At 45.7% G+C, this 12,419-nt stretch overlaps 1 protein-coding gene across 8 annotated transcripts in view; it reads right to left on the bottom strand.

Moving 5' to 3' along the window:
• Window positions 1–12,092, bottom strand: part of ZNF618 (zinc finger protein 618) — a 122,974-nt gene extending 110,882 nt beyond the window's left edge. For all 8 annotated transcript variants that reach the window (XM_030461113.1, XM_030461117.1, XM_030461120.1 and 5 more), the window contains exon 1: window positions 12,003–12,092. In XM_030461113.1, coding sequence (XP_030316973.1) covers window positions 12,003–12,056 — 54 coding nt within the window. In that variant the 5' untranslated portion in view covers window positions 12,057–12,092. The remainder of the gene's footprint in view (window positions 1–12,002) is intronic.
• Window positions 12,093–12,419: the final 327 nt, after the last annotated feature.

Genomic DNA, 12,419 nt, shown 5'->3' with positions numbered 1-12,419 from the left:
ATCTTGTTGCAGAAATTAAATCGGAAGGAAGGAAGGAAAGGAAGGAAGGCAAGAAGGGCAATTCAGGGAGAAAACCTCCCAGAAGAGCTCCAGGGGGTCCAGGAACAGACCCAAGGAGCAGAACCCCAAGGACAGGCAGGGAACAGGGGCACAGAGGACAACTGGTTGCTGCTTCCCCAAGCACACAGCGAAAACCCAAAAATAAACCCCACAAGCAGGGGAAAGCAAATATTTTTCACACTTCTATTTGCCTAAATAAATTGCAGATGCTGCAATTATCCAAATCATTGCCTTGGCAGTCAGCAACACCAGGCTACTGAAAATCCCCAGAACAAGGGGCTGCAGCATGTTCTGGGAGGGTGGGCAACAGTACTGCAAAGCAGAGGTGAGAAAGAAACAGCTGGATGCCACATCTGCCAGAGGGGAGAATAAAGCTATTATTATTATTATTATTATTATTATTATTATTATTATTATTATTATTTCATCTGTCCCATACCTGGAGTTACACAGGACACAGGCATTAGGCAAACCCTGTCCTGCAGAGCTTTAGGCCTAAGTAAAAACCCAAGAAGGAGTTTGCAATACTGGCTTTTTCTTCTGATTTATGGAGTTGGTCAACACTCAACACCTGGTGATGGAGAACTGGGAATCAAAGCTGCTGCTGCACCTCATGTAGAATGGCATTGCCTGCAAGGGAGAAGGAATCTAGAAGAGAAAAACATTTAGGGAGGGGAGGATCAACCAGAGACCTCAAGTTGAGACAGCAGAGAGCAGAGGAGGAGGTTTGGGGACATGGCTCAGAGCACAATTTCCTCTGCCTTGAAATACAGAGACAGGGAAATGCAGCAATGCACAAAGTGGAAGGAAAATACTGCAGGATGGATTTGTAGAGGTGTCCAGGAGGGGAAAAATGGTTATGATCCAACCTCTCCTCACAGAATTCTCTCCACCTTCCCCTCACAGATTTATTAATAGCTCTTGCAGAGAAATTAGTGACAGAGCCAGAGTGTTTGCTGGGCCCTCAGCTTTGCTGGGGGGATGCTCTTTGAGTCAGCTTTGGGTCACCTTTGAAACTCCTTCAGCCATCTTCAGAAAGAAAGAACAGCCCCAAATTCTTCGAGTTTACAGCTTCCCTGTGATGTCTGCTTGGAAAAATCTAACAAAAAATAATTGGGACAAAAAGTTTAAAAGCTATGCTGTCCAAAAAAGAAAAAAATGCTTCTGCAGTTTGCTTTTGAAAAATTTCCGACTGCTTTTTTGGGTTTGTGGGATCATTAAAATAGCTGAGCTGGGAACGTCATTGACTTGGTTGGTTTTGCTAAGAAAGAGTACCTTCTGGGGTGAGACAGGGGGTTATTTATGGGGGAAAAAAGACTTTTTGTGAATAAAAAGGATTCAACTATTGATATGCAAAAGAGACCGAAGTATTATTTATATAACAAACTATTACAGCGTGATCAAACTTTAATTAGGGAAAAAACACCCAATGCTTTGGGAGAAAATAAACTAAAAGCTATAACTCTGGTGCCAGAAGATTTCTAAATGAAAGGATGGATTCCTGGAGAATGCTCCTTGTATTTGTTGTGCAAGGGCTCCCGTGCCATAGAGAGAGTTAAGGTAGAGGAAAGATGTGTTTTGGAAACAATGTTGGCCAAACACTTGAAAATTACATAAATCCAGAGAAGACAGATAATTTTTTTTTTTTCCTTCGCTATTTTTGGGTGGGAGGAAGGAAGAGGCTTGAAAAATGTAAATATTCCAATGCCATTTTCCCTCCAGAATAAGCGTTTGCTGCTGATGATACTCTCTTAGCAAAACAAAATCTTTCTGTCCTGCAGAGTCAAAGGGAATTTGGTACCATTTTAGTGACTTCAGACAAAGCTACTTGGGGGAAAAATATAATCACAAGTTTTAAAACCCTGCCGGACTGGTCCCTGAGAGAGTTCTTAAGCAGAACCAAAACACAAGCATTTAAGACTTAAAAAAAAAAATAACAACCCAAAGAAAAAAGCAACAAAAAACCCCAACACAACAAGAAACAAAATCCAAACAAACAAAAAAAGCAAACAAAAGAAACAAACAAAAAACCTGTAGCAAAACGACAACACAGGATGGGAGGAAAAGATAGGAATGGAAAATTCCTTCCTGGCTCCACGGATGCTAATTGAGTCCCTAATGCTAGGAGCTGACTATCAGAAATTTCTACATATATATTTAATTAGGTTAATTTGTAAAACACAGGCATATGCCTGCTTGAAGTAGACAGGAAGGTTTCATTTTAGACATTTTAAATATCACCCACTGAACTCCCATCACAGGTTCTGCTGGGGCAGGGAGGCCGAGGAGCTCTCTGTGGAAGAGGAAAGCACAAACATTTCCCAGCCATCCAAACAAACCTCCCCAGGGACTGACTGCTGTCTCCTCCACCTGAGCAGAACCCAAAAGCAAACGCAGCATTGTCACTGAGTTGACTTTTCAGCAACTAAACCAATCAGGATTAGGACATAATAACAAACAAAACTAACAAAAGAAAAACAACCACCAAAAAAATTAAAAATCTTTTTAGAAATTTAAATCCATGCAATGTTTCAGGAAAAAATCCTCTTCTTTTTCTTGGGTTTTGGGTTGTTTTTTCTCATTTATGAATGGCACCCCTCTCTCCACTGAGGATGCTCCAGTAGACTCATTCCTCCATCTCTCTGCTGTCACTTCCAGGAGCAGGAATTGGATCCTTGCTCTCAGACCATGCACAATACAACTTGGACCTTACAAACTTGCTCCAGCCATATTTTGCTTCCACCTAATCCAATTTATTTGGATTCATTTTTTTATTTCATGCCCGGTGTCCTCCCCAGCACAGCAGGTTCCCCTCCAAGGCTGTCTCTCTGGCAGTGTCCTAACAAACCCAATTAAGGAGGAACACTAATTCTATCTCCTGTTATCACCAAGCAGCCAAATTTACAGGCCTCTAACGTAGAGACAGATAAGAAGGTAAAAATATCCCTCCTTGGAGTTAATGTGCTGTGTGCCTGGGTGGTAATAACCACAACCAGACAGCCAAAGCCACATGCCCCAAAGGAGCCTGAACATGACAGAGTCAAAATACACCCAGGACAGACTGCCTGGTGTTCAATTATTAATTCCTTCACTGGTGAAATTCATCTCCAGCCCCACCAGACCACCCCATCCCACCAGCTCCTGTCCACTGCCATCTCCCATCCCCACAGCCCCAGGACCAAGGATGGCCAAGTCCCAACCTGTCACCCCCGTGTCATGCCACCACTGGGCTGCACCTCAACATCTCAAGAGCCCAACGTGGGTCCCCTTGAGAGTATCACCCAAAAAGAAATCCTGCCCAATCCCAAGGGGATTTTCAACTCCCTTCTGCTGCCAGCCCAATCCAAATGCAGCTGTGCCTCCCTACAAGTGCTTCAAAAACACATATGGAAATTCAAAAAAGGTATTTTGTTTCCATCACAGAATTATCCTGTGTCCTTACAACCCTCCCTTCCCATCCTCAAGATTACAAGTATCACAAATGCCAGTAAAAGCTCAGGATTTGCAACCCATAGACTAAAGAGCACCAGACCTTGAGTGACAGATTTACACCCAGAAAGCAGCAGCTCCTGTTGGGTTTCAAGATACAAAGCTACTGGTGCTACTGGTGTTTCAAGACACAAAGCACGGGGATGCTTCCAGTTCAGCTTCCAAACTACCCCTCTCAGTCTGCAGACAATATAAAAAAATCTTACAAACCTCCTGAAATAGGGTTTCATTACTTCTCCCCATGTGTAGCCAAGTAATTAAAATAGTAATGAAAAAACCCTCACCAAAATACAGACAACGCCATTTCAGGTGCACACCCCAAAGGCTCAGGAATGCCCCAGGTCCTGGCCAAGCACCACAACCACGCTCTGCTCCCACCTTGTTTTGGGTTTTCCTCCAAGTTCCCCTCTCAGCTCTCCCACACCGGCAGAGCTCTTGGCTCTGGTTGCCAAGAGTTTTAAAATCTGAGGTTTAATACTTCTAAAAATAGGTCTGAAGCAATTAAATACTTATACTAAATTTGTTCTCAACATACTGGAAGCAGAACCTAAATGACGGGCCTTCAACACAAGCACACCCAACTTCTTCTGAAAACTGCCTTCTGCTGCTATTTTTGGGCAGGAAAGGATACCTACACCCACACAGAGTGAAAAATTAACTTAAAAAAAAAAAGTCACTTGCTGCCTGAGTGTATCTAGTAAAATGAAATCATACGACCTGGAAGACCCTGGAAACACAGAGGTGCCATGAGGGCAGCAGCACTGGGCCATGACCAGGCTCAGCTCGCTGCCCATGCTGAGCTCTGACCATCGTGTTCTCACTTCTATCAGCTGCAAAAACACTGAGCCCTGGGTGATACACCCCTAATTCCTAAGCCAGCACAGAGGACCCCGAGGGCTCCCCGAGGTCTGACCCAAGCCACTTGTTGGCACAGTCCCCACAAGCCCCCAGACTCACCAGAGATCTGCACTCCCCGTTGCTAAGTCAGACATGGGGACTTACAACCAACACCTGGAGGGCCCCAGGAAACTTGGGGAGAGACTTTTAAAAGGGCACGCAGCAATAGGGCAAGGGTAATGGCTTAAAACTGAAAAAAGAAAGACTTAAATTAGATCTGAGGGAGAAATTCTTGGGTGTTCTTGCCCCCAGAAGCTGTGGCTGCCCCATCCCTGGCAGTGCTGAAGGTTGGATGGGGCTTGGAGCAACCTGGGCTGGTGGGAGGTGTCCCTGACCATGGCAGGGGTGGCACTGGGTGATCTCTAAGGTCCTCTACAACCCAAACCATTCTAGGATTTATGATTTATGTTCAGGTCACTCAGACTCCAGCTCCAGCAGCTCTCAGCACCCACTCTCCTCTCTGCCTGTCCAGTTCTACCCGCACAGACAAAACTTACAGCAGCCACTGTTCCTTCTTTTTCACATTACACCAGCCAAATATAGATGTGAAACAAACAGGAGTAGTGGAAATTACAAGCAAGGAAGGCCTTGCCCATATAATTAAATCTTTGCAGGCCCAGTAGAGCAGCTAAGCCTTTCCAAGCACACTCACTGGAGTGCCTGGGCAGCACAGGTCAGGGAAAGGAAGATGGAGAAGGACTCACAAGAAGAGTTAATACAGCAGAGGGACTCTCACAGTGTCACAGTGACACCCGTCCCATGGGAGGCACAATGTGTAGATGTAGAGCCCAGAACTTCTTCTGTATGAGTACAAAGTTGGCACAGGGGTACAGAGTCTGATCTTCCAATAAGACTTCTAACCAACTTGTACCCTCAATGCTGCATCCTTCCCCAAATAAACCTTTAAGTAAGAAACTAGCTTGCAGTGGCACTTCCAAAAATCCTGGAGGAGGATTTTTCCTACTTAACCTCCTTTTTCTGCCACATCTTACATTGCCCACTGGGGGAGTAAAAGAGACTCAAAATATGGCTGCCCTATCTCTGAAGTGTTCAGCACCAGCTTGGTTGAGACTTTGAACTGGTCTAGAAGGAGATGTCCCTATCCATGCCAGGGGGTTGGAACTAGATGATGGTTAAGGTCCCTTCCAACCCAAATTAGGCTGTGATTCTATGGAAGAAGTAAAACCTAAGTAGCTCAGAAAAGCCACTGTGCAGCTTGCCCAGAGCCTCCACGTGCATTTACACTCTTTAGTGTCAACGTGTGACATCCATGTTACAGATCACCTATATCCATCATTTTGGGACCTGTCCACAAACATTCCAGAGGCTCCCAATGCAATGTCTGCATGGGAAAAGCCCAAGCAAGATCAATGCTCATGCTCAGCCTCACAGTCCCACCAATGACAACACTCAATGGGAGATAACAAATAAGACTTAGAACGGTGGAAGCACAGATTCAGGGTCCAAATATCCAGCCTCAACCAAGGGGAAGCAACTTTGCCTTTATAAACACCCTGTCCAAGAATTAGGGCATAACAGCTTTGATGTCTGCAGCATGCACATCCTGGGAAGGTCGAGGGAAGGGATGGGAGGCACCAAACTGGGCTCCATCTGAACCAACCACACCTCTGTGGCCACAGGTCTGCTGGACAACCAACTGCTGCCTCCCATCAACTCAGTTTGCTGCTTATTGTTTATGATTATTACATTTTACATCCTATTGATTACGTCCCCAAGGGAAAAGCTCTCTTCCCACACGTATATTAAGTTTTATGTTGCATATTACACTGTATGTTATGGATTATATTGCATGTTATAGATTACAATATGTCACATACACTCATTCCTTTATATTACATTTTATGTTGAATATTCATTGTATGTTATGGGTTATATTGCATGTTATAGATAACAATATGTTACATATACTCATTTCTTTCCACTCCCTTCATGCCTTAACTTTACCCCACTATTACCAGAGCTAACCAAGGTAACCAGGAGCAGGGGACAGAGTCCACCCCTCCACCATACACCACGTGCTGCTGCCTTCCTGACTCCCTCTTCCTTCTCCTGGTGCCACAATTTAAAAATTCAGCTCTCAGACAACTGCCAAGGAGGCAGAGCTGCTGGGACAAGCTGCACAGGAGCCCTGTGCCACTGATGAAAGCCACATTGCAAATGGTTATTCTTCATACACCATCCACGGTAAACAGCATCATTCATTTCTATTCCCTGGCTCCAGACAAATCAATGATTGTTAATGCAAAGTCAACACGTCCAGATGTAGTTTGCATACTAGTTAACCACTAAATTGGCATCACATAGTACAGAATAATCAAGAGACATTCAAGGAACCAAACAAAAGTAAAAAGGAGGCAGATGACTAGCAATTAATCCATAAAAGACGTTTAAAAATTAGAAAGTTCTTCCCCAGCAAACGTGGTGTAGCCAAACCAAATCCAGAAATGCAGAACTCTAAATAAATGTAATGCTAGATGCTCAGAAAATGTAGAATTTAAAACAAAAATATCTCCTGGTGCCATTTCTTGCCTCCCTTACCAAAAGGCAACCTCCACCTCCAGCTGTGCTCACAGTCCCTGCCCAAGCACCACGTCCCTCTCCATCCCCCTTCTCATCACAGTATGCACAGACAGGGCCTTACCCTGCAAAAAGCAACCTTGACAAAAATCCCATTTCTGGGCAGCTGCCCGTGACTGTGGGATGAATCCATTTTACAGCCCCCAGCATGAGCAGCACACAAATCATCACTCCTGAACATCTGAGAAAACCTGGAGCAACCCCAGCCCAACACCAGCAGGTCAAGGTGGGATCCTGCAAACCCCTCACACGTGCAGAGTCCCACAGAAGCCACCTGGGTTGGGTGACCATGTCCTGCCCTACAAGGCCAAGGCCAACACCACCAAAATCTGAGCTATGCCTGAGATGCTCAAGACCACTGGTGGCTCAACCCCAACACCAGAGACCTTGAAAGGTGAAAAAAAATCCCCACAGCCAGCAAAGCTCAAGGGGAGATGTGCCATGGGGAGATGTGCCATGGGGAGATGTGCCATGGGGAGATGTGCCATGGGGAGATGTGCCATGGGAAGATGATCCATGGGAAGATGTGCCATGGGGAGCTGTGCCATGGGGAGATGTGCCATGGGGAGATGTGCCATGGGGAGATGTCCCATGGGGAGATGTGCCATGGGGAGATGTGCCATGGGGAGATATTCCATGGGGAGATGATCCATGGGGAGATGTGCCATGGGGAGATGTGCCATGGGGAGATGTGCCATGGGGAGATGTCCCATGGGGAGATGTCCCATGGGCTGTGCTATAGGGACAAGTCAGGACCAGCTCAGAGGTCAGCACCAGGGACCAAGCCCCACCACACCATGGTGGGAAGGTCTAAATCCTTCAAGAGGCTCAGCATCAAAAGAAGCTGGGATAAATCCCAGAGCTGTTCCAGCACAAGCCTTACAGCAGGTTTTAACCCACCTCCAGCCAAAAAAAAAAAAAGAAAAAAGAAAAAAAAAAGAAAAAAAGTAAATTAATCTACTTTTTAGACCTCTAATTTCAGTGCCACACTTGCATAATTGCAAACTTGAGTGTGTCTCACCAGGGCCACGTGCCTGCCCCCATGAACTCAACTATTCCTGGTGTTGCATTATGGCACTGATAGAGCCTTAAATTATTTTGGAGTTATGCAAATACCACGGCAAGGTTTTATATGGTGCTTGTGTAAATATTATCTACTACTGTAATAATACTGTGCCTGTTTTCATCCTGGGATTAAAATATGCCTATTTTCATCCTCACCAAGGACAACGTACTCGAAATTTATTTTTTTTTCTAAAAAAGACATCTCAGTTATGTCACACAAAATCTGGTGGTATCACTCTGCCAGGCTCCCTTCCTCTCCCTCCCCCTTCCAGCCTGCCAACCAGCAATTTTTAATATGCTAAATATTGATCAACTTTCCAGGAAAAAAAAAAAAAAAAATCCCCCTGAAAAGCAGATTGGGATGAAAAACGAGGAAAAATTTTTCGAGCCAGGGGAGGTTTCTCCTGGAAGGACACGGGCAGACAGAAAGGTTAGATTCAGAAACCCATTATAACCTCAATCCTGGCTTTTCATCACTGCTGGAACACAGAATGGAAGCCGTTGTTTAAAGGAAACTGATATACAGAGAGTTAAAGACTGGAAAGGTTGCGGTGCGCACGCCGGCGCGGTGACAGCAGCCCCCAAGTTGCAGCCCAGCTCCATGGAATTGCATTTCCATCTCTGCAGAGCTGCAAGACACAAACCCCTCTTCCAACACAGGCAGAAAACTCACTTATTCCCCCAACAGCTGAGAAGAGGCTAAACCAGCTACAAGCCACTGCCCTTCCAGTTTCCATCCTTTTATTGTAGGATAACGGGATAAACGTGAAAGATGCCAAGAGGAACCTGGTGGCACTGTGACCCCAAAGGGGACAGATGTCATTTATTTGTCATTAAAATGCAGCACCCATCAATGTGTCCCCCCCATCCTGAAGCTCAGCCCCGGGGTTGCTCCCCAAACCCCCAGGTGAGGGTGTAAGGCTGGGCAGAGAAAAAGCAGCACCAAAAAAAATCTCTGTTTGGAAAATTTGTCTGAACCCATTAAAAAGGAAAAAAAAAATTATAGCTAAAAGCTTCCTGGGGGATAATCACTAAGTAAAAGTTATAGGGTGCTCAAAGAAGGGGATTCCTGGAGTGTAAGAACATGGAAAATGCACCACCTGGGTGAAACCAGGAATAAAATCTTCTCCAGGATTGTTTAATCCAATTTGGAGCATTTTGTGTAATTTCTACCCCACTCTGACTGCACCACTGCTGCTCTGCCACCACGGGACTGACTTCAGTATTTGCTGAAAAAGTCAGGAAGAGGGTGGGTCCTGTTCTGGGGGAGCTGGGGGGGGATAAACGCAAAAATAAAAATACAAAGTTGACATTTCAGGGGATTTTCTCCTCCACCCAACAGTTATCCTGCGCTGCAATTTTTTTCCATTGTCCCCCCCCCAAAAAAGCAATCCAAAAGGTGAAACAAATAATGGGAGGGAGGGGGGTGAAAAACAGCCCCATAGCCCTGAATTCCCCAGCCACTCCTGCCTGGTTTCAACAAAGTATCAAATTACAGTGAAATAAAAATGGAAACAGAAAAAAAAACCTTAAAAAAACTAAAAAAAAAAAAAGAGTTAAAAAAAACCAAACACAAAACCAAAACAAAACAACCAAACAAAAAACCCCCAGAAAAACAAACATCAAAAAAAAATTTTCCAGGGATTTGAGGTTGAGATTTAAAATTTATTTCAGATTGAATTTTTTTTTTTTTTTTTTTTTTCCCCCAGCATTTGGATTTCAGCATTTGCGGGTGGGTGCCTGGCAGGTCCAAAGAATTCACTTTTTGAGTTCAAAATTTTAAAAATGCCTCAGTTTTTTTTAGGAAAAAAAAAAACAAACCAAAAAAACAAAAAATAAAGCAAACCAAAGAAAAACCCAACAAAAACCCCAGCAAAGTGCTGCAGCTGTGGAGCCAGCCATCTTGCTATTTTGTCCCCATTTTATAGAGGAGACTGTGTCAAGGTTGGTAAAACTCAATGTTGACCTAATCTTTCCCTTCCTCTCCCTCCCCCACTTTTGGGTGGCAGGGCTGTGTATCACTCCTGTATTGCTTTTTTCTCCAAACAATGCATGTTCCAGTGCTCTTTTGTTATTTATTTTTAAAAAGATCAATACCAAGACCCCAGGATTCAAGGGCAACCCTACAATAATAAACCAGTGTGTGCACAGTCCAGAACTCATAGGCTCCCCGTTACATTAAAATAATCAGAACAGTATTGTCAGAAAAAAAAGAAAAAGGAAAAAAAAAAACCACAAAGAAATAGAAAAGAAAAAATATATTTTCAATTCAAAATCCAGGAAGGTTTTACAGGAAGACTCAAGGAGAAAAAGGATTTTGAAATTGTGGAAAATATCATGGATGAGTCCTTTAAAATCACTTCGCTTTTACTGGTTTTAAAAAACCAAAATCCCTAAATCTGTAACTATTTTTTCACAATATTGTTAATTATGCATATTCATAATATCATGGCGCACCTCGTCATAAACCTGTGTAAATACTCATTTGTCAGGATTAGTTACAGTGTGTTCAAAAAAAGGAAGGAAAAAAAAACCCTAAAAACCCTACTATGGAATTTTTTTTCTTTACAAAAGAACTGGGAAATTAAATGCTGGAAACTATGTTTTAATTATGCATGGAGAAACCATCAGAAAAGGCAAGAAATTCAAAAATAAAACTGACATTCGACTCTTCATTTTGCTTGTCCTCGTGTTTTCCTGAACTGTGTTTAGAACCTCATTGTTTAAGAGCAGTTTTGCATGAAATCCAAAATCACAAAAAAAAAAAAAAAAAAAAAAATTTGGGTGTGTCCACAGCAAATTTTCTATGCTCTAATTTTCCTGCAAAACTCCTCGTTTGAAACAAATAACTTTAAACACTGCAGAAAAAAAAAAAAAAAAAGAAAAAAAAAAAAAGAAAAAAAAACCAGAAAAAAAAAAAAAAAACAACCAGTTTTGGCAAAGCGTGCTGCACAAGTTGAAAATTACAATGAAGTACAATTCCTAATTGCTCCGTACCAGCAATTCTCCCACTTTCCCAAACTCATCATTTTATTCCCCAAACACGGCTCCAACTTCAGCCACTTCCCCCCCTCGGAGAACTCCGCAGCTCCTGGCCCCCCCGACCCCCCAGAAATCGGGGAAGGGGGAACCTGAATTCATTCAAATTCCAGCTTAATTTTCATTTACGTATTCGCTGGGCTTTGCTTCCAAAGAGACAAAAATGAAATTTAGGGGGAACCGGGAGGAGGATGCGGTGGGGGAGCCCCGCACAGCCCCGCACACCCCAACTTTATGGAAAAAATAAGAAATAGCAGAATATTTCCTCTTTTTTTTTTTTTCAATTTTAATTTCTTTTTTTTTTTTTATTTACGAAATACTCTCCTCTAGGTGGCGTCGTTTTAATGGAAAAAATTAAAAAAAAAAAAAAAAAAAAACACGAAACCTACCGATCGGGAAGAAAATTAGAGAAGAGAAAAAGAAAAAAAAAAAGGAAAAAAAAAAAAGGAAAAAAAATAAAAAGGAACAAACTAAAGAAAAAAACCCGAGAAGGGGAACGGGGAACGGCGAGAGGTGGCTCGGCGGACCGGAGCGCGGGGCTGACCGGGCCGGGCCGGGGGCCGGCGGGCGGGCCGGGGTGCGGGGCTGACCGGGCCGGGCCGCGGCCGCCGGCTCGTCCCCGCCGACATGGCTGCTGCTGGGCTGCGGGCTTTGTTTTCCGCCCCGGTCCGAAGGGGGCGGTGGGGCCGGTCCCGGGCCGGGGAGCCGGTGTCCCGGCTGCCGCCCCCCGCGCACTGCGCCAAGCGCCGCCGGCGGGGCTCCGCGACGGGGCGGCTGCGGCTGCCGCCCTCCCTCCCTTCCTCCCCTCTCCCTCCGCCTCCCCCCGGGGGACACGCCGCCCGGCCGCCGCGTACCTGCGCTCCCGTCGCCGCCGCCGCCGCCGGAGCGGAGCCGTCCGGCGGGTTCATGAGGCTGGGGCGGGAGGCAGGCGAGCCCCGCGCCGCCGGGGCCTGCGATCCGCCGCGCACAATGCCGGCGCCGCCGCCGCCGCCGCTGCCTCCTTTCCGCCCTCCCAGGAGCGGCGAGTGGGGGCGATGCCCCCGCTGCGCGGGTGGGCGGCTCGCCGGGCTGCTGCAGCCCCCCTTCCCCCCGGGGGCATGGGCCGGGGCGGCCGCCGCGGGCACGGGCGCTGCCGCTAGCGGCGCGGCGCGCAGGGCTGGGCGGGCGCCTCCCGCTGCCGAGCCCGCGCCGCCGCCGCCGCCATCACCAGCCCGCTCTGGGGGCAGCTCCAGCCGCAGCGCGCTCCCAGCCAGCGGCGGCGGCGGGAGAAA

This window comes from Calypte anna, chromosome 17, assembly GCF_003957555.1.
Source record: "Calypte anna isolate BGI_N300 chromosome 17, bCalAnn1_v1.p, whole genome shotgun sequence".
NCBI lineage: Eukaryota > Metazoa > Chordata > Aves > Apodiformes > Trochilidae > Calypte > Calypte anna.
Note: the sequence above shows the minus strand (reverse complement) of the source record. Positions and strands in the feature narration are given on the sequence as shown.